Source organism: Hypanus sabinus, chromosome 21 (genome assembly GCF_030144855.1).
Source record: "Hypanus sabinus isolate sHypSab1 chromosome 21, sHypSab1.hap1, whole genome shotgun sequence".
Taxonomy (NCBI): domain Eukaryota; kingdom Metazoa; phylum Chordata; class Chondrichthyes; order Myliobatiformes; family Dasyatidae; genus Hypanus; species Hypanus sabinus.
Window position 1 is genome coordinate 26,409,026 of NC_082726.1, and position 19,688 is coordinate 26,428,713.

Consider the following 19,688-nt stretch of genomic DNA (forward strand, 5'->3'; position numbering starts at 1 on the left):
CCTGGATGGCCATTCTAATTGCCTACTGTTGTCATACAAAAAGCCAGGCAGACTATTCTGGCTTGCAGATCAGTTCACTGGTCCTTTTGAGATTACCCACCACATCAGCCCAATCACTTGCTATCTCCAGCTGCCACTGTTCCTCAGCATCACACTTGGTCACCCTGCTTCGAGCCCATTTTATATGGACCACTCAACACACCTGAGCCTGCACTTCCGGAACCTAGGAGGGAGGAGTTGGTCTAGTGTACACCCTTTGCTGGTTAATGAATTTATGTCATCATAGATGGGGTGTACAGTACCTGGTCAACTGGGAAAGCATAACCCAGAAGAGAGGTGTTGGGTGCCATCCAATTCCATCCTGGATGCATTGCTCATTAAGGAGATCCACCAGATCCATCCGGATCATCCTAAACCATCACGAGCCAGCTGTGAGTGTGGGGGGTGGGAGGTGAGGGTGTTCTCTCAGGCCTGCACATACAGGCACCTTCCAGATAACCTTCCACCCAGATAACAGAAGTCAACTGCTTGTTGTTCCTAACTCGTCACCTGCAGCCTCTTCAACCCCAGTTCTCATCTACAGTCCTCATTCACTCATTGAACCAGCAGCCCCTAACCAGTTACTTTTAGCCTTCAGTAACCTTGCTGTCTGTTGTGCTTAGTATTTATTCTCCCTTGTTTTGGTTTGCCTCGTGGCTTGTTACTTTCCAGTATACAATTAATGTTACCACTAGCTTCTAAATTGTCTGAGCTGCTCTGCTTTTGGGTCAAGCCTCTTCCACATTGCCTAACGCAGCCACACCAGTAAATATTCAAAGACATTTATACCAATGTAATATTTGGCTTTACTACCTCATATAGACACCTGCAGGAACCAAGGAGTTCATTATTCGAATAGCCGCAGCTTGGAATTCAGGTGAAATGCTCGGATCTATATATTTCTTGTAGCCTGCAAAACAGAAACTGAAAATCAGAAAAGCTCTGTGTTACCTTCTGGAATTGTATGAGATTCTATATATTACAGCTTTCTGGAGTTTTAGAACTTAGAACAGTACAAGCCCTTCTGCCCATGATATTGTGCCAACATTTTTATCTATTACAGAATGAATCTAAACCTGCCTTCCCATATTGCCCTCCATTTTTCTTTCATCCATGTGCCTGTCTGAGTCTCAGAAATGTCCTTAATGTATCTGCCTCTGCCAAATATATCTAGATGGAGATCTTTTATCTGGATTTGAAATATCGATTGTCTTTTCCTCTACAGATGCTGCTTGACCCACTGAGCTCCTCCAGCAGCTTTTTTTTTGCTCCAGGTTCCAGCATCTGCTCTCTCTCTCCAGTCTTTGCAGATAGAAATGAACCCAATTTTCTTTCAACTTTGGCAACAACTTCCCATCAATGTTGTTTCAACCTTTCTTTAAAAAAAATTATTTGTTTTCACATTGCCATTTTTATCAGTTAGGTATATTTCAAGAACATGTTTCAAGAAATTACGGACCATACTGACCTGGGTATGGTGACGCATTTTCTCCAATGAAGGCCGGTAGCCACTCGTAAAACAGGATACGCTACAAATACAAAAAGAAGTGTTAACAAAGTTAACTAAAACATGCTCCCCGCCTTTAATATCAAATACTTATTGATGAAAGTGATACTAATATAGTTCTGGCTTGCAACTAATTCCCTTTATTTGGCCCGAAACATACAATACAATGTGTGGTGTGAAATGGAGTAGAGTGTAGCTTTTTTTGAGCTATCCAGCTCCACAGTTCAGGAGGTTTTGGCTTCAATTCTGATCTATCCAGCAGAACAGGAGGTCCATTGAACCAGCACCTGGCCTGTGTGGAACATACTGACCAACAAGGAGGACTTTGCCAGTGGTCCTGATGAAGGGTTTCAGACCAAAACTTTGAATCTTTATTCATTTCCATTGATGCCGCCTGATCTACTGAGTGCCTCCAGTACTTTGTGTGTTTATCTGGAGTTCTAGCAACTGCAGAATGTCTTGTGTTTATATTGCCAATGGTCTTAAGTAGTAAATACAATGTACATTTTTGGCCTCTAAATTCTTTCTCTCTCCATTGATGTTGCCTGACATACTGAGGTTTCCATAAATTTAAATTTTTATTTTGAAGGTTTAGGCAAAAGCTTTTAACAGTGGAGCTTCAGAAGTTTTTAAATAGATCATAAGACATGGGAGCAAAATTACACCATTTAGCCCATCGAGTCTGTTTTGCCATTCAACCATGGCTGACCATTCTCTTTCCCCTCCTCAGCCACACTCTCCGGCCTTCTCCCCATAACCTTTGATACCATGTCTAATCAAGAACCTATCAAGCTCTGCCTTAAATACACTCAATGACCTGATCTCCACAGCTGCCTGTGGTAACAAATTCCACAAATTCACCACCCTCTGGCTAAAGAAGTTTCTCCACATCGCTGTTAAAATGGACACCCCTCTATCCTGAGGCTATGCCCTCTTGACCTAGATTCTCCCTCCGTGGGAAATATCCTTTCCACATCTACTATGTCTAGGCCTTTCAATAGATGGAAGGTTTCAATGAGATTCCTCCCCCTTCATCCTTCTAAATATCAGCGAGTACAGAACTATCAAACATTCCTTGTATGATAACACTTTCATTCCTGGAATTGGTGAGGAGGCGAAGCTAAGTAGTTATGGCGTGCAACTGCAACGTCTTGGCTTGCATCTTCAAATACAGTTCTATTTCCATCTTTCATATCTCTATTTTTCCTTTTCAGGGTTCTTTTGAAGACCATGACCTGGAGTTACATGCTGACAACAGTTCTTTGTGGGAATGGGACCTGCGCACAGGGCTCCACAATAGGCCGCTATTCGGCATGCCAAAGGCTTGGCCTAAGATTTCGGCATGGATTCAGAAGCCTGGAATCTCAAGGAACTGGAGACGGGCGGATTAAAGGTCAGTGTTGCCACAGGAGACCCATGTGTCATTGGGGGAGTCAGAACATCTACTGTGTGCCTGGGGACCCGGGATCTTTGCAATCTTCAGGCACAGAGCTGACGGACTTTTAACATCATAAACCAGTGAGTTATTTGTTATGTCTCCCCACTCGTTGGAAAATGGAGTCACCTCTCTCTCCCTTATTAGGAGAAAGAGAGAGAGAGCGTGCAGCACGTCAAATTATTGGGTGAACAATGTAGTCTATGGGGTAACTACAAGTCTGAGTCTTTGCTATTGCTTTGCTCACACTTGAGCGCCGGTAGCAGGTGCACTTTATTTTGCCGGGGGAGGGAGAAGAAGATTGGTGCTTGCTGCCGCTTACACACAGGTGGAAGGGGAGCTGGGCAGGGAGACTTTGGTGTTCGAACATTTAACTGTCATTCATTCTTGGGGCACTCCTCTGTTTTTGTGGATGATTGCGAAGAAAAAGCATTTCAGAAAGTATATTGTATACATTTCTCTGACATTAAATTGTACCTTTGAACATTTGAATCATCCATGTGAACCCTCTGAATCCTCTCCAATGCCAACGCATCTTTTCAAAGATGAGGAGCCCAAACCTGTTCACAATACTCAAGATGAGGCCTCACTAGTGCCTTATAGAGCCTCAGCATCACATCCTTGTTCTTGTATTCTAGACCTCTTGAAATGAATGCTAACATTGCATTTGCCTTCCTCACCACCGTTAACCTTTAGGTGGTTCTGCACAAGGACTCCCAAGACCCCCTTGCATCTCAGATTTTTGGATATAAATAGTCCACACATTTATTTCTTCTACCAAAGTATATGACCATGCACTTTCCAGCATTGTATTTCATTTGCCTCTTTCTTGCCCATTCTCCTACCTGCAGCCTACCTCAACTGCCTGCCCCTCCACCAATCTTATTTAACAAAAAACGGTATGTACAATGTCCTGGGTATGTTACTCAAAATGGCCTCGTTGGTTTGTTACAAGTAGGAATGTTTCTTTGTCGGATAAGTGTTTCTCTCGCCGTTGTTTCACTTTAGAATGGCTGATATGGTAATTGTCTTCATTTGTTAATCAATGGGGAATGTCATTGTGTCTTGTGATGCTGGGAACTTGGGGGAGGGGTTTTCGCGGGTTTTTTTGGGGAGGCTGAGGAAGACGCCGAGGAAGGTGGACGTGTGCTGGACTGCTCGTAAGACCACTGGGGTGGTCCCAGGTGCGACGGCCGGATGGGTCGATTGGTTCGTGGATTGAGCTCCAACGTGTGCACTAAACAGACTGAACTTTGATAAGTTGGCGCCTTTTGTTTTTTCCTTGTGTGTATATATAAATATTGTATTGCCTACTATTTTTTTAATTTTAGTAAACTCTTTAAAGTGTATTTCATAACGGTATTTGTTGTGGGTTTGATACTGTTGGCGGGCTCGAGGCGTAAACTCGATTCTCACAGCACCTGCGTGTACGGGAGGTGGGTTGGAGAGTGGCTGGATCCCCTTTTTCCCCTAGACATATACCAGCCTGTGGGTAAGGGTTACATTTGTGGGGTGCTCATCCCGGATTGGATTGTCAGGGGCTGTGGAATCGCGCAGGCAGCAGAGCGGAGATGGACAGAGATAAGTTTGTTTGTTGGTGCCAGTTTGAAGGTGTACCAGTACAGTACGCATGCGTAGTGAGCGGAGTGGATTTTCGAGTTTCGGGAGACGCGATAGTGCGGGGTTTAAGTTCGGTGAAGGGTATTGGGCAGGTAGAATTGGTAGCTAGACGGTGTGGTAGAGAGGTGGAGTCTAGCTGGGTGTTGGTTCGTACGAGTGCTGAAGTCAGGACGGTGGAACTGCCGGCGACGGTCAGTGTACCGGGGGAGGAGGGGCCGTGGGGGCTCCACTCCTACAAGGATGAGGCTGAGGAGACATCGGGGGAAGAGTTAGAGCTAGAGGTGGACCCCAGAGAGGTGCCCGGCACTAGTAAAGGGAGGTGGGAGGAGGGAGTCGTGACTAAGCCCCGCTCCCCAGGTAGGGTGGAAGTCTCGGAGCTGGCAGCCGCACTTAATTCCCTGGTGGGGGTGGCCGAGAGGCCACGGCTGAAGCTGGGGGTGTTCTCCGGAGCCAAGCCTACTCCGGATGGGGAGGTGGACTATGAGACCTGGATCGAGCATGCGTCTTTGATGTTAGAGGAGTGGCCAGGCTCAGAGGAGGAGAAGAGGCAGCGATTGGTGGGAAGTTTGAGGGGTTTAGCAGCCAAAATCGTCCGGGAGTTGAAAGCTGAGAAGCCTGGGGCCTCAGTGGAGGAATGCCTAGAAGTTTTGGAGGGAGCGTTTGGGTTGTCAGGGGAACCCTGGCTGCTTTCAGCAGAGTTTCAACGCCTGGAACAATGGAGAGGGGAAAAGCTCTCCGAGTACATATTTAGGATGGAGGGGATGCTCTCGGGGCTGCGGCGCCGGGGGGTAGTGAAGGCGACTGACGTGGCTAGCGTGAGGATGAGTCAGATATTCAGTGGCTCTCTGGAGGAGGACAAGGTGGCGTGGACTATCCGGCAGGCTTATAGGAAAGGTCCCCCTCCATCCTTCGGGCAACTGATTAGAGAGGTGCGAGAGGAAGAGAGAGCATTGGGGCGGAAAAGGGGCACGGGCCTACGGGAGCAATCCTCAGCGATACAGGAAGTGGTGGCTGGAGGAATGCCAAACCCCCGGGGAGTAGGGAACCCCCTTTGGAGGGGAGGGACAGGGGAGGTACCTACTCTCAGGGGCGATCAGTGCAGTGGATTGGGAGCAGGAGCCGTCCTGGGAGAGGAGGGGCGGCCGGCAGTGTGTGCTTTAACTGTGGGAAAGAGGGGCATTTCAGGCGGGACTGTGGAAGGCTGAGGGTGTGCTATAGCTGTGGAGAGGAGGGTCACTTTAGGTGGGATTGTGAGAGACAAGGAGTCCCGCGGAGGACAAGCCCCCCTGCGACTAAGAAGGGAGAGGTGTCGGGGAAACTTAGGAGAGGCTCAGTGAGGGAATGGACTGGAGCCTCTGGAGGAACACGTTCCCAGAGATCAGCCGGAAGACCACCGGGTGCCCACGCCTCTGTTCCGGATGGGCTGGTAGGACCCCGTGCCAGTGTGGGTCTATGGATAGAGGGAATTTACGCAAAAGCCGTTCTTGATATGGGATCGCAGGTGACCTTATTGTACCGGTCTTTCTACAATCAATATCTAAAGCATTTGCCCGTAACCCCATTTGACGCCCTGCAGATTTGGGGTGTGAGCGAGGGTGACTACCCGTACGATGGGTACCTATCGGTGAGATTGGAGTTCTTGGAGGGCGATGTGGGAGTGTCAGAAGCTATTGAGGTGTTGGTGTGTCCTGACCCAGTGGAAACCGGTGGTGCTGCCCTCCTGGTGGGGACTAACTCCCCAGTTGTGCGACGGCTCCTGGGAGCTTGTAAGGAGAAAGGGGGGAAGTCTTTCTGGAGACCCTCTCGGTGCATCCAGTGTTTCGAGCAGTGTTCGCAGAAGGGGTTGCCTCCCAAGGGCTGGACCCGGAGTGTAAACGAGGGACGGTGTGGTGTACGCAGGCGAGGCCCAAGGTGATCCGACCCGGGGAGGTAGCCCTAGTGATGGGGACCCCCAGATTCCCAGGAGTGCCGACGGGAGAAGCCCTGTTAGTAGACGCCCCAGACGATCTTGAAGGGGAGACACGATTTCCGGCGGGGGCGCTGGTGAGGCCCGAAGTGCAGAGACCAGGGGTGGTACATGCGAGGCATATAGCTATAAGTGTCAGGAACACCACGGCAAGAGAAATCACCTTTAAGAGGGGAATGCCGCTGGCACATCTGTTCCCGGTGACGGTAATGTCCAGCGCACCAGTGCGGACCCCTAACGGGGAGGGATCAGAGCATCGAAGGGAGCTGACCGCTGAAGCCTTTAACTTCGGGGATTCCCCAGTGTCGCCGGAGTGGAAACACCGGCTAGTGGAGAAGATGCTGAAGATGGAAGCTGTTTTTTCTCGGGGCGAGTTTGATGTTGGCTGCTCCAAAAGCACTCGCCACACCATCCGGGTGACGGAGGACACCCCGTTCCGAGAGAGATCCCGGTGGCTGGCTCCGGCAGATGTTGAGGACGTGCGACAGCACTTGTGCAAGTTGAAGGAGGCCGGAATCATAGCTGAGTCTCGAAGTCCTTATGCGTCCCCAATAGTGGTGGCACGGAAGAAGAATGGGCGAGTGCGCATGTGTGTTGACTACAGGACGTTGAATCGGCGAACTGTCCCTGATCAATATACTGTCCCAAGAATCGAGGATGCGTTGGCCTGCCTGAGCGGTGCGAAGTGGTTCAGTGTGCTGGATTTAAGAAATGGGTATTACCAGATCCCGATGAGTGCGGCCAATAAAGAGAAGACCGCTTTTATCTGCCCGCTGGGGTTCTTTCAGTTCGAACAAATGCCCCAAGGCATATCTGGAGCCCCAGCCACCTTCCAGAGGCTCATGGAGAGAACTGTGGGGGATATGAATCTGTTGGAGGTGCTGGTGTACCTGGACGATTTGATAGTGTTTGGATCGACTTTGGAGGAACATGAGGAGAGGCTGTTGAAGGTGTTGGGCCGGCTTAATGACGAAGGGTTGAAGCTTTCCCTGGACAAATGCCAGTTCTGCAAGTCGTCGGTTAACTACATTGGCCATATCATTTCGCGAGAGGGAGTGGCTACTGACCCAACCAAGATAGAGGCTGTGACCACCTGGCCGAAACCCCAGAAAGTGGGTGCTCTGCGCTCATTCTTGGGGTTCTGTGGGTATTACCGGCGATTTGTGAAAGGATATGCCAAAGTGTGCCACCCGTTGACTCAGCTGTTGTGTGGCTATCCCCCGGTGGGGAAGAAGAGGACGGGGAACCAGAGGCAGGATGCTGGAGGATACTGGAACCCGGCGGAACCTTTTGGCTCGAGATGGGATGATCAATGTGAAGAGGCATTCCGATCTTTGAAAAGGGCACTGGCCCAGGCCCCGGTGTTGGCTTTTGCCGATCCCCAGAAGCCATATGTGCTGCACATGGATGCCAGCCGAGAGGGTCTCGGGGCTGTTCTGTACCAGGAGCATGGCAAAGCATTGAGACCGGTAGCCTTTGTCAGCAGAAGCTTGTCGCCATCGGAGAGAAACTATCCCACACACAAGTTGGAGTTCCCGGCGCTGAAATGGGCGGTGGTGGACAAGCTAGGCGATTACCTGTACGGAGCCAAGTTTGAGGTGAGAACGGACAACAATCCTCTCACTTATATTTTGACTTCGACGAAGCTGGATGCCACCGGACATAGGTGGCTGGCGGCCTTGTCGGTATATGATTTCAGCCTGAGGTACCGCCCTGGAAGCAAGAATGTCGATGCGGATGCATTGTCTCGTCGGGAGCCGGGGGAGGAGGAGAGGGACGAGGAGTGGGAGAATGTCCCTGCCCCTGGAGTGAAGGCGATGTGTCAGTTTGCTATCACTGTGAGGGCCGAGGGAAGAGGGAGGCTGGAACGAGCCGTGGACCATTTGGGGGTTTTTGACGACGCCATACCCCTAGTTTACTGTGACCTGACCGCACTGGGGACTAAACAGTTGCCGGAACTGAGTCCGGGGGAAGTGGCAACTGCTCAGCAAAATGACCCGGGCATTGGCACAGTGTGGAGAGCGGTCGAGAAGGGGGATGCGGCGTTGGCTGAGCAGGCGAAACACCCATGCGTGCCTCTGTTGTTGAAGGAGTGGTCTCGGTTGAAGTTAAAGAACAAAATCTTGTACCGGGTAACGACGCCTCCGGACCAACCCCGCTGTTGGCAACTGGTCCTGCCAGAGGAGTATCGCCAGACTGTACTCCAGGCCTTACATGATGATTCTGGACATCTGGATGATTCTGGGTGGAAAAGACATATGGATTGCTCAAAGACCGGTTCTACTGGCCCCGGATGAGGGGGGACGTCGAAGAATACTGTAGGGGATGCCGTCGTTGCATCCAGAGGAAGACCCTGCCAGCGTTGGCGGCTCCACTGTCGCACTTGCAGAGTGCGGGACCTCTGGACCTGGTATGTATGGATTTCCTGTCGATTGAGCCTGACACCAGCAACACCGCAAATGTCTTAGTCATCACCGATCATTACACTCGCTATGCTCAGGCATTTCCCACCAAGGATCAGAAGGCGACGACAGTGGCAAAGGTGTTATGGGAGAAGTACTTTGTGCATTACGGCCTTACCAGGCGAATCCATAGTGATCAGGGGCGGGACTTTGAGAGCTGCCTTATCCAGCAATTACTATGTTTGGGGTTGAGAAATCCAGGACTACCCCTTATCACCCACAGGGAGATCCTCAGCCAGAGAGGTTCAACAGGACCCTGTTGGATATGCTCGGGACGCTGGAGATTGGGCAGAAAAGCAGGTGGAGTCGTCATATTGGACAACTGGTTCACTGTTACAATTGTACTCGCAATGATGCTACAGGGTATTTGCCCTATTATCTGATGTTCGGGCGGGAAGCGAGGTTGCCCATTGACGTGTGTTTTGGAGGTGGAGTGGGTGAATTTCCCGGGAAGTCCCATCTAAAGTACGTGTCCGACATGAAGAGGGAGTTACAGCGGGCGTACGAGTTGGCCGAGGCGGCGGCTACCAAACAAAATCAGAGGAATAAGATGCGGTATGATCGATAGGTGAAGTTTGTACAATTATTACCGGGCGACCGGGTCCTTTTACGGAATTTGGGACTCCCTGGTAAGCACAAGTTGGCAGATCGATGGGCGGCCAGCCCCTATGTAATAGAGAGCCAGATGCCGAACCTGCCAGTTTACCGGGTGAAACCCGAGGATGGAAAAGGGCCTATCAAGGTACTCCATAGGAATCACCTGCTGCCACTGGGTCAAGCGGTGCAGGTGGATAAGGAGCCTGAGTGGGAGGTTACGCCCAGTACAAGGACCCTGCGAGGGCGTGGAGAACGGGAAGAGCCTGCTGCTGAAGAGCGGGGACGGGTCCCTCACCCGGGAATGGCTACCGATTCAGAGGAGGACGACTCAGATGAGTGGGTCCTGTTCCCATTCGCTGGTGCTCCAGTACCAGGAGAGGAGGCTCCTGGCCCTTCCCATACTGAATTGGGTGAGAGGAGGGAAGGTCTTGAGGGTCAGATGGAGAGGCAGCCTACATTGGTGGGAGAGAGGGTGGAACCCGAGCGTGAGCCGGAGAGATCTCGGGTGAGGGAGGACCCCTGTGAGGAAGGGGGTGCGGGTCTGTCAGGTAGACCTGGGGTGTCTGAGACAGTGGGTTCGCAGGTGATGAGGGAGCCCAGTGGGGCAGAAGGGGTTTGGAGATCTCAGAGGATTAGGCGCCCCCTGGAGCGGTTGACATATGTGGTACCAGGAGAACCGAGTGTGATTTCTACTGCTCTGGGTAGTTATGTCACTGCTTTCTGCACCTGGGTTGGGTTTTGTGTGTTGCAAGAAGCTTTGGGGACCTCTAGTAATGCCATGAGGGCATGACATTTGCTGGTGGGGAATGAATGTACAATGTCCTAGGTATGTTACTCAAAATGGCCTCGTTGGTTTGTTACAAGTAGGAATGTTTCTTTGTCGGATAAGTGTTTCTCTCGCCGTTGTTTCACTTTAGAATGGCTGATATGGTAATTGTCTTCATTTGTTAATCAATGGGGAATGTCATTGTGTCTTGTGATGCTGGGAACTTGGGGGAGGGGTTTTCGCGGGTTTTTTTGGGGAGGCTGAGGAAGACGCCGAGGAAGGTGGACGTGTGCTGGACTGCTCGTAAGACCGCCGGGGTGGTCCCAGGTGCGACGGCCGGATGGGTCGATTGGTTCGTGGATTGAGCTCCAACGAGTGCACTAAACAGACTGAACTTTGATAAGTTGGCGCCTTTTGTTTTTTCCTTGTATATATATATAAATATTGTATTGCCTACTATTTTTTTAATTTTAGTAAACTCTTTAAAGTGTATTTCATAACGGTATTTGTTGTGGGTTTGATACTGTTGGCGGGCGCGAGGCATTAACTCGATTCTCACAGCACCTGTGTGTACGGGAGGTGGGTTGGAGAGTGGCTGGATCTCCTTTTTCCCCTAGACATATACCAGCCTGTGGGTAAGGGTTATAGGTAAATAAACACGCACTTAATCATATTAAGCTTCGAACTGAAGTAAAACTGTCCTTCAGTTTGCATTTGTTATTTTGGAAAAACTTGACACACCTCAAAGACTTTAGCCTCAAGAGCAGCTCTCACAGGGAAAAGATCATTAGGCAGTGTCATGAAGAACAGTGGGGGAGTTCTTCCTGATATCCAAAATTATCATTACCATACAAAAATGTCATAATTACATTTCTGCCCATGTATGAAGTGACTGCAAGATTTTCTAAAATTATTGTACTTCAGAACTATTTCATGTTGTTACGAACCCCGTAACCGGGTTACTTACCAGCAAAGAAAGAGAGGTCCGTTGAAGTCTGATGATACTATTTTTAACAGTATTAGTAAAAATACACAAAAATAATATCAATGCAAATATACAGATAATATACGTCATCAATACTAAATCTAAAACTGCGGGTATAATAATAATCAATAAGAAATGCGCTCTATTGTTGTCTAGGGGATAATGTATTGTCGGATGGAAATAGAAAGTTCACTCAGTTCATGCAGGCTGCAGCCTTTGGGGACTGCTGGGTTTGCAATAGTTGGAGAGAGAGAGAGAGAGAGTTTTGGGAGAAAAACTTGCCGGCTTTCCTTTTATGATTTCGATCAGTCGAAGCCTCATTGGTGTGGCCGTTCACTTGTGGCCTCTTCCTTAGCTAAGCCGTTCTTCCGTGGTGAGCCCGCCAATCCCAGGCAAGGGAAGGACGCACACGAGCCCCCACCGGCTGTCGCTATTAAACGCTGTCACAGGATTTCTAGCGTTTCTCCTGGTGCATCTAAAGGGGTTGTTCCCCAGACCCTCTTTTATCCTTACTCACGGGGTCTCAGATGTCAGTCAGGTTGGGATGATGCAATCCCTCAACCAGCCCACTCTGGTCGTCCCCTGAGAGGCTTCAATGAATAGTACAGTACTCAATACACAATTCCATCTCCAAGAGACAATAGTCATTATCAATGGTTCCGTTTTCGCTGAGGCCAGGACACATTCCAAACCCTGTGTATTCTGGACGTCTCTCTCTCATTTCCTGGGTCCCAGACCGGAATTAATAGCGATCTTGAGATTCTCAAAAAGGAGGGGGTGACTTTGTACCCTTCGGCCCCTCAGAGTTGCAGCACATTCATAACAATGTGCTATGTGTTATTTCATGTGTTATGTGCCTGTATGAGTTACTTACACCAGTGCTCATTCCAGCACTAACTGAATCTGCTTTTAGAATTGAATACAAAGTAATTGGTAAATCAAAAAAAATTTAAAAAGACCAAGTTGTGCAAGGGTAAGTTACATTAATTTATGTCGTTTATTCCTCTCCATAAATACTGCCTGACCAACTGGGTTCCTCTAGCATTTTCTGTGCATTGCTTATGGCTTCCAACATCTCTAGTGTTAAATGTTATAGTGCCGTTTTTCAGTAGTGTTTGAAATTCAGTTTAGTTTCAGAGTTGCGCAACATTTTAAATGGGTTTGGTTCCCAGGCCATTCCTTTTCCAAGCCTGAGAATGTTAATCATCACTCTTGGCTTTCTCATCATACAGTCAAAGCTGTTGTATCTTTCTTGTTCATTGGCCTGTGATTTGGCTGCTCTATTTTTGATTGTCTCTTTAAAAGTGCTAATTTTCCCAACTGAATAGTTTGTCATTCTGTGTCAAATCATAAGGCGGTGGGCTCATTGTTGACCATTGTTGGAGTTGAGCATTCTGAGTATTGGCACTTCCAAGAACCTTTTATCTCTTTATTTTATTTCTTGGACACTCACTGTGTAACTAGTTCCTCGACAATTGCTCTCTGTTCCACAGAAGACTTTACAGAGCACACTGAGAAAGCTGACACAGCAAAACTCTAACCCAACAGAAATAAATCTGAACTGTCTTGTAAAGCAGCAATACATGGGCCAGAGATACCATGAACTATGAAAGGAATATGTTGGATTTATGTGTAGAATTGTTATTTTTCTTGTGGTTAAAATTTTAAAATTATTATCTATATATGTGTAATTGTTCAATAATTTTTCTAGCAATTATAGCATAGCTAATTTTGCATTTTCTAGGTTTTCGGTTTCTTACTCTACTTGAAGTTGGCTATTTCATTAGTTACAGCTTATGAATGGAAGGAGCTTTATCTCTATCATATCTTTTTTCTTTTTCTTTTTCTTTGTTCTTGTAACATTTAATAAATGGCTGCGACCACCAAGTCTTATGCCTCATTTTTCACTTCCTAAGAAACTTTGTATCTAAATCACCAGGTCCAACAGTTGGCCCAGCAAACCTTTGCAGGCTCTTTCAAAGGACAATTCAGTTGGTCTCACAAGCTGGGTCTTTTTACTATTTTCTCTGAGTTATCCAACTGGTAATTCCAGGTTACTGTTAAATCTGCGCCCACCAGACATTTCGGCAAAACAATGCCATTCCTAACCTTTTGTGGTCAAACAAATGGGCAATACAATGGTACACTGGTTGGTTGGCAGTCTCACAGCACCAGAGTTCTGGGTTCAATCCTGACCTCAGGTACTTGACTGTGTCAAGTTTGTGCAGGTTTCTCTCAAGTGCTCTGGTTAGAAGGCTAATTACCCATTGCAAATAGCCCCTTTTTGTATATATCTCAAACCTTAGTCATTTCCACCAAGAGCGACAGGCTTATTCCCTGTCATGTGTTAGTATCTAGGTAGGGCTAAAGGGAAAGAAGGAGAGGGGAAATGGGACCAATGTGATTTCTCTTCTATGGGCTAATGCCCTAATAGGCAGAATGGTCTCTTTCTGTGTTTTTATAAAATAATCTCACTGATTGGAATCTCATCTATAGTCTTAAATCAAATATTTATCCAAGTTATCATAAGTGCATAACTAATCCCTGTGTAAATAAGATGGACCCTTGATCTCACAATCTACCTCATCATGGCCTTGCACCTTCTTAGCTGTCTGGTCTGTGCTTTCTCTAAAACATTTTCTTCGGTATTCCGTGACTGATTTTCCATTGGACTATATTTTGTACCAATATGATGAAAGGATTTGTATAGATGGTATGCAAAACAAAAACTTTTTTTTACTGTACCTCGGTACATGTAGCAATAATAAACCAATTTACCAGTTATAACATTTCTAAACTACGAATTCTGATTTTGCTTAATTTTAAATTGATATGCCACTGTCATTAAATTTATTGACCTAATCCCAAATCAAAACATCTTACAATGTTTGAAAGTTTATATAAAATCTCTTTTGTCCCAGTGAAAATAACACCATTACCTCCTGATAACCACAATTTGTTATCCCTGGTATTACCTACATCTATCTCTGCTTTATTCTCTCAATTACCTTAATAACATTTCTATAAGTGGGTAGACTGCACGTAATTTAGTCCGCCTAATTTTTGGCAGAAGCATCTTTACCATTATTCTCTATGGATGTTGTTATAAGATCCCAATATTCCTTTGGGTTTCCATAATACCAGAAGACATAGAAGCAGAATTAGGCCATTTGGCCCATTGTCTCTGTTCTGCCATTTCATCATTGTTGATTTATTACCCCTTTCAACCCTATTCGCGTGCCTTCTCCCTATTACCTTTAACACCGTTACTAATCAAATATCTAACAACTCCAGTTCTAAATATAACCAATGTCTTGGTCACCACAGCTATCTGTGGCAATGAATTCTACAGATTCACCATCCTCTGGCTGAAGAAGTTCCCCCAAAAAAGATGTCCTTGCACTCAGAGGTTGCATATTCTGCTCCTAGACTTCCTCACTAAAGGAAATACCCTGTCCTCATTCTCTTTGTCTTGGCTGTTCAATATTTAATAGGTATTAATGAGATCCTCTCTCATTCTTAAGAATTCCAGTAAATACATTCCCCGAGCCATCAAATGCTCCTCATACATTAACCCTTACATTCTCTGGATCATTGTCATGAACCTTCTCTGGACCTTCTTCAATGTTAGCACACTCTTTCTTAAATAACATGCCCAAAACTGTTCACAATACTCCAAGTTCAGTCTGACCAATGCCTTGTGAATGCCTTATAAAGCCTTAGCATTACATACTTGTTTTTATTTTATATTCTAGTCCTCTCAAAATTTATACAGATGTACCATGCATTCTAGCTGGTTACATCACTAGCAGTATGCAGAGGCAACTGCACAGGATCAGAAAAGGCTGCACTATGTTGCAAACTCAGCCAGTTCCATCATGGGCACTAGCCTCCCCAGCATCAAGAACATCTTCAAATGGCAGTGCCTCAAAAAGGCAGCATCTGTCAGAAATGACACTCATCACCCAGGACATGCCCTTTTCTCATTGGTACTATCAAGGAGGAGGCACAGAAGCTTGAAGATACACACTCAACATTTTAGGAACAGCTTTTTCCCCACAGCCATCAGATTTCTGGGTGGAGATGTATACTACTTTTTCTTTGCTCTCCTTTTGCACTTCTTATTTAATTTAATTTATATGCATATATATTTCCTATTGTAATTTGCAGTTTTTAATATATATTGCAATGTATTGCTACTGCAAAGCAACATATTTCATGACATATGTTAGTGATAGTAAACACGATTTGCCTTCTTTGTCACTGATTCAACCTCCACGTTAACCTTTTCCTTCCGCTTTTATTCACTTATGTTTCAGTTTACAGTCTCAAGAAAAGATAAGGAGCAAAGGCAAGATGCAGCTTATCATGTATGTATTCTGCCTTGCCATTTAATCCCCATAATCTTTTGATGACCAAAGCTCCATTTGTCTCAGCAAATGACTATGCCCTGAGAAGCAGAGGATTCCAAAAATCCACAACCCACTATGTCAAGAAATTCCTCTTCATCTTAGTTTTAAAGACTATCTCCTTAACCAAGATACTTACTTCGCAGGGAACTGTCAATGATCAACTGGGGCAAGGTTCAAGGACACAGATATCCTATTGCACTCCAGATGTGCAGGCACCTGTAATATCCCCAAATGCAGGCCACTCGACTGCATAATTTGTGGTAGTGGGGGACTGTATTTGCACTTTGCCCCGGTCTTGGATGGGACAGTAGCATAGCAGTTAGCATAATACTTTATAGTACCAGCTGTAAGATCACGACTGAATTCCTGCTACTGTCTGAAAGGACTCTGTATATTCTCCCACGTTCCAGAGATGTACGGGTGAGGGTTAGTAAGTTGTGGGTATGCTGTACGTTGGTGCCATAAGCATGGTGACACTTGCAGGCTACCACCAGTACATCCTTGGACTGTGTTGATCTTTGGTGCAAACAATCCATTTCACTGTATGCTTCGATGTATATGTGACAAAACTAAGTGCTTTTCAAATTAAGACTCTCCATCCTGAGGATGCAGCTTCTCAGCATCCATCTGTCACTCTTCTTACCATCATTGTAAGATCACCTCTCATTTTTCTTCATTCTTCATTATGTTAGTAAAGGCTAACCTAATTTGATCTCTTGTCAAAAGTCAACATGGTTGTGATCTCAATAAAAATGTGTCAAGTGGCTTGTCAGAACTATCTTCTAAGTCTACACCAATAAGTGAGTCTCAATAAGGAAAGTTAATGGTTTATAGTTACCTGGAAGGTGCCAATTACTCGTTTTCTGGCATTCTGGAATATCTCTTCATCTGTCCATGTGGGATTTTGCTCTTGGAGTTTGGAAGCTAAATAGTTGTGGTATCGAAACCAAATGATGTTCTCTGCTTGGTGGAATGGACTCTCATTTGCTTTTGCATTTCCAAAATCTGTCAGCAAGAGACAAACAAGCAAAATTAGATCATAAGAATCTACCATTACACCATTTTTATCTAAGGAACACTCACGTCCCAGCTCAAGGACAGCTTCTATTCTGCTGTTATAAGACTCTTGAATGGACCTCTTGTATGATAAAGATAAATTCCGAACTTCACAATCTACCTTCTCATAGCCTTTGCACTTTATTGTCTAGTTGCATTTCACCGTAACTGTATCATTCTATTCAGCAGCCTGTTCCTACTTTTCCCTATTCATGTTCCCTATTCTCACCTTTAACCCTCGCTTACCAATCAATCTCTGCCTTACATAAACTTAATGGCTTGGTTTCCACAACCGTCTATGGCAAAGAATTCCATACATTCACCACCTGAAGACATTATGTTGTGAAATTACCTTTATGGATGGCACGCAAAATAATTATTGGTACATGTGACAATCATAACCCAATTGCTAATAATCAAATTATCCAATTTTACTGGACTACCAATTCATCCAAACACATGTTTCCAAAAGCCATTGTGGCAACTGGGGAAATTAAATTCAAATAATTAAGTACATCAAGAATAAAAATGAGTAGCTGTAGTGATGACAATAAGATGGCTAGATGGTTGTGAAAGCCCATTTGGTTCATTAACAATTATCAGTTAGGATAATCTTCCATTCCTATCCTGCCTGACTTACAGGTGAATTCAATGTAATTGTTGCTTTTATTTCCCCCAAATTCAGGGGAATGCTTAATATTAACACAAGAGTATGTATTCTTCAATTGGTTTTCTTCTATCTAGTGTGCATGTGAGGAGATCTAATCAGGAAACACAAGACCTTCGGTGCCTTAATGTCTTCTTGCCTCTTGCAATCCCCCACCATCTGTACTATGAAGTTGAATGACTGAAGAGGCATAAAGCGAGGATAATGACACAGGAAGGAAATACAGGCTTTAGTAAGTTCTAAGATATCAAATTGCATCTTGTAAGCTTACAAGAACATCGAGCACTTCAAGTTCCTCGGAAGGAGCATCACTAATAATCTGACCTGCACCAACAATGTTGATGACACCAATCTCTGTACTTCCTCTGGAGACTATAGAAATTTGACATGGCCCTGTCCCCCTTTACCAATTTTTATCGCTGCACCATAGAAGACACCACGGTTTGGTATCGCAACTAGTCTGCAGAGAGTTGTAGACACAGCTCAGCCCATGACGGAAACTAGCCTCCCTTCCCTGGATTCTGTCTATACTTTTTACTTCCTCAGTAAAACAGCCGTAATAATCAAAGACCCTTCCCACCCTGAAATTTTCTCTTCTTCAGCCTGAAAGCATATGCCAGGATCAAGCAAAGCTTCTATCAGACCCTTATCAGTATTAAATAATTCCCTAATATGATAAATTGGATGCTTTATCTCACAATCTACCTCGTATTGATATTGCACCCTATTCTTCACCTGCACTGCACTTTCTCTGTAGCTGTGTTACTTTATTCTGTCATGGTATTGTTTTGCTTCAATGCACTTTGTAATGATTTGATCTGTATGAACATCATGCAAGATGAGCTTTTCACTATAGTTTGGTATATGTTGTATTATGATAATAATAATAATAGTAAACAAATTCCAATTCCAAGCTTTCCTAGCTCCTATGGCTCAGAATTTGCTTGAAAGCATTAATGCAAGGTATCTGACCTGGTTGTCAGCCTCTTCTTGGACAGATGCAGCATGATCTGCATTATTTCCAAAAGTTCTTTTATTTCAGAATTCAACTACCAAGAAGAAGATTTTACTCCACATTACCTGTCCAGATAATTTAACCCCATAAAAAAGCATCGATCTTCACATTTACAGATCATAGACTATGTTGAGTTTCTGTATTCTGGGTGCCCCGGCCATAAATTCAGCAAAAAAATTAAAAAAAAAACAAACTGCTTTTGACTTCAAAGATTATAGAACTTTGGAAGAAATCAATGGAAGTAGTAACATTAATGCTTTCCCTCCAAGAGGACCACAACCTTATAGTTTGGAGGTTTGTGAGCCTCAATAACCCAGGACGCTATGCTGGCTGGAGTTAGGGCTTTATGCTGTGGCTCTTGGGAGGATCACCATGCTGAACAGGTCAAAGGGCAGAGGCCAGACTAAGAGTGTACAGGTCCTTTAGGTTCAGGCATACAGCTCAGGGCAAACAACCCCTGACTGGTAAAACAAAACAGTTACAGAAACAGCAATGAATAATCTTTCTATGTCCGTGTGGCCAAAGACAGACAGAGATGGAGGACCTTCATTGCTGCCATGAACCCCAGTGGTGTAACAGGTGGTAAATATTAATGACTTCCATGAACAAGAGAGGAGCAAAAGAGGTTGAATGGAAAAAGATTATTGTCTAGAGAACTGATGATCTTTGTTACTATTGTATTCTAGTTGTATTTTTAAATCATTCTCCAGATGGAACATAAACGGACTGTTCCGCAAGTCCGGCAGCATTCATGAAGAAAGAAATAGAGCCATTCTTTCAAATGAAAGGCCACAGATCTGAAACATAGACTGTTTCTCTAACCTTGGTTGCTGCTTGAATTGCAGAGTTTTTCCAGCATCCTGTGGTTACTTGGCTTCTACACTTTTTCAATTTGTTTATTTTTCAAATCAATATATGAAACAATGCAAAAATGCAGGGACCAAGGTAAATGCAATTACAGACATTCAGAATGGATCTCCTGTTCTCTTTAACAACAGACTAGCTCTCTATATGTGCATTAACCCCTACTGCATATAAAATTAAAAATAAATTTAAACAGCCCTTTATACTTCATCCAATGTTTCTTTAGGCAGTCTGTACTACTGCTACCACTACAACATAGGAAATGTAGCAGCCAACTTAGACTCAGCAATCTCACAA

General features: G+C 45.4%; 1 protein-coding gene and 1 non-coding gene across 2 annotated transcripts in view; one reads left to right on the forward strand and one right to left on the reverse strand.

The window, feature by feature from the left end:
• The window catches only part of LOC132378896 (dual oxidase 2-like), a 148,390-nt gene that overhangs the window by 93,464 nt on the left and 35,238 nt on the right, over positions 1-19,688 (reverse strand). Inside the window, exons 7-9 of the mRNA XM_059946187.1 lie at positions 16,628-16,794; positions 1,508-1,568; positions 853-949 (exon numbers count right to left, since the gene is read on the reverse strand). Coding sequence (XP_059802170.1) covers positions 853-949; positions 1,508-1,568; positions 16,628-16,794 — 325 coding nt within the window. The remainder of the gene's footprint in view (positions 1-852; positions 950-1,507; positions 1,569-16,627; positions 16,795-19,688) is intronic.
• Positions 15,918-16,081, forward strand: LOC132379288 (U1 spliceosomal RNA). The gene has a single exon (XR_009507361.1). It is a non-coding gene; the product is annotated as a U1 spliceosomal RNA (small nuclear RNA).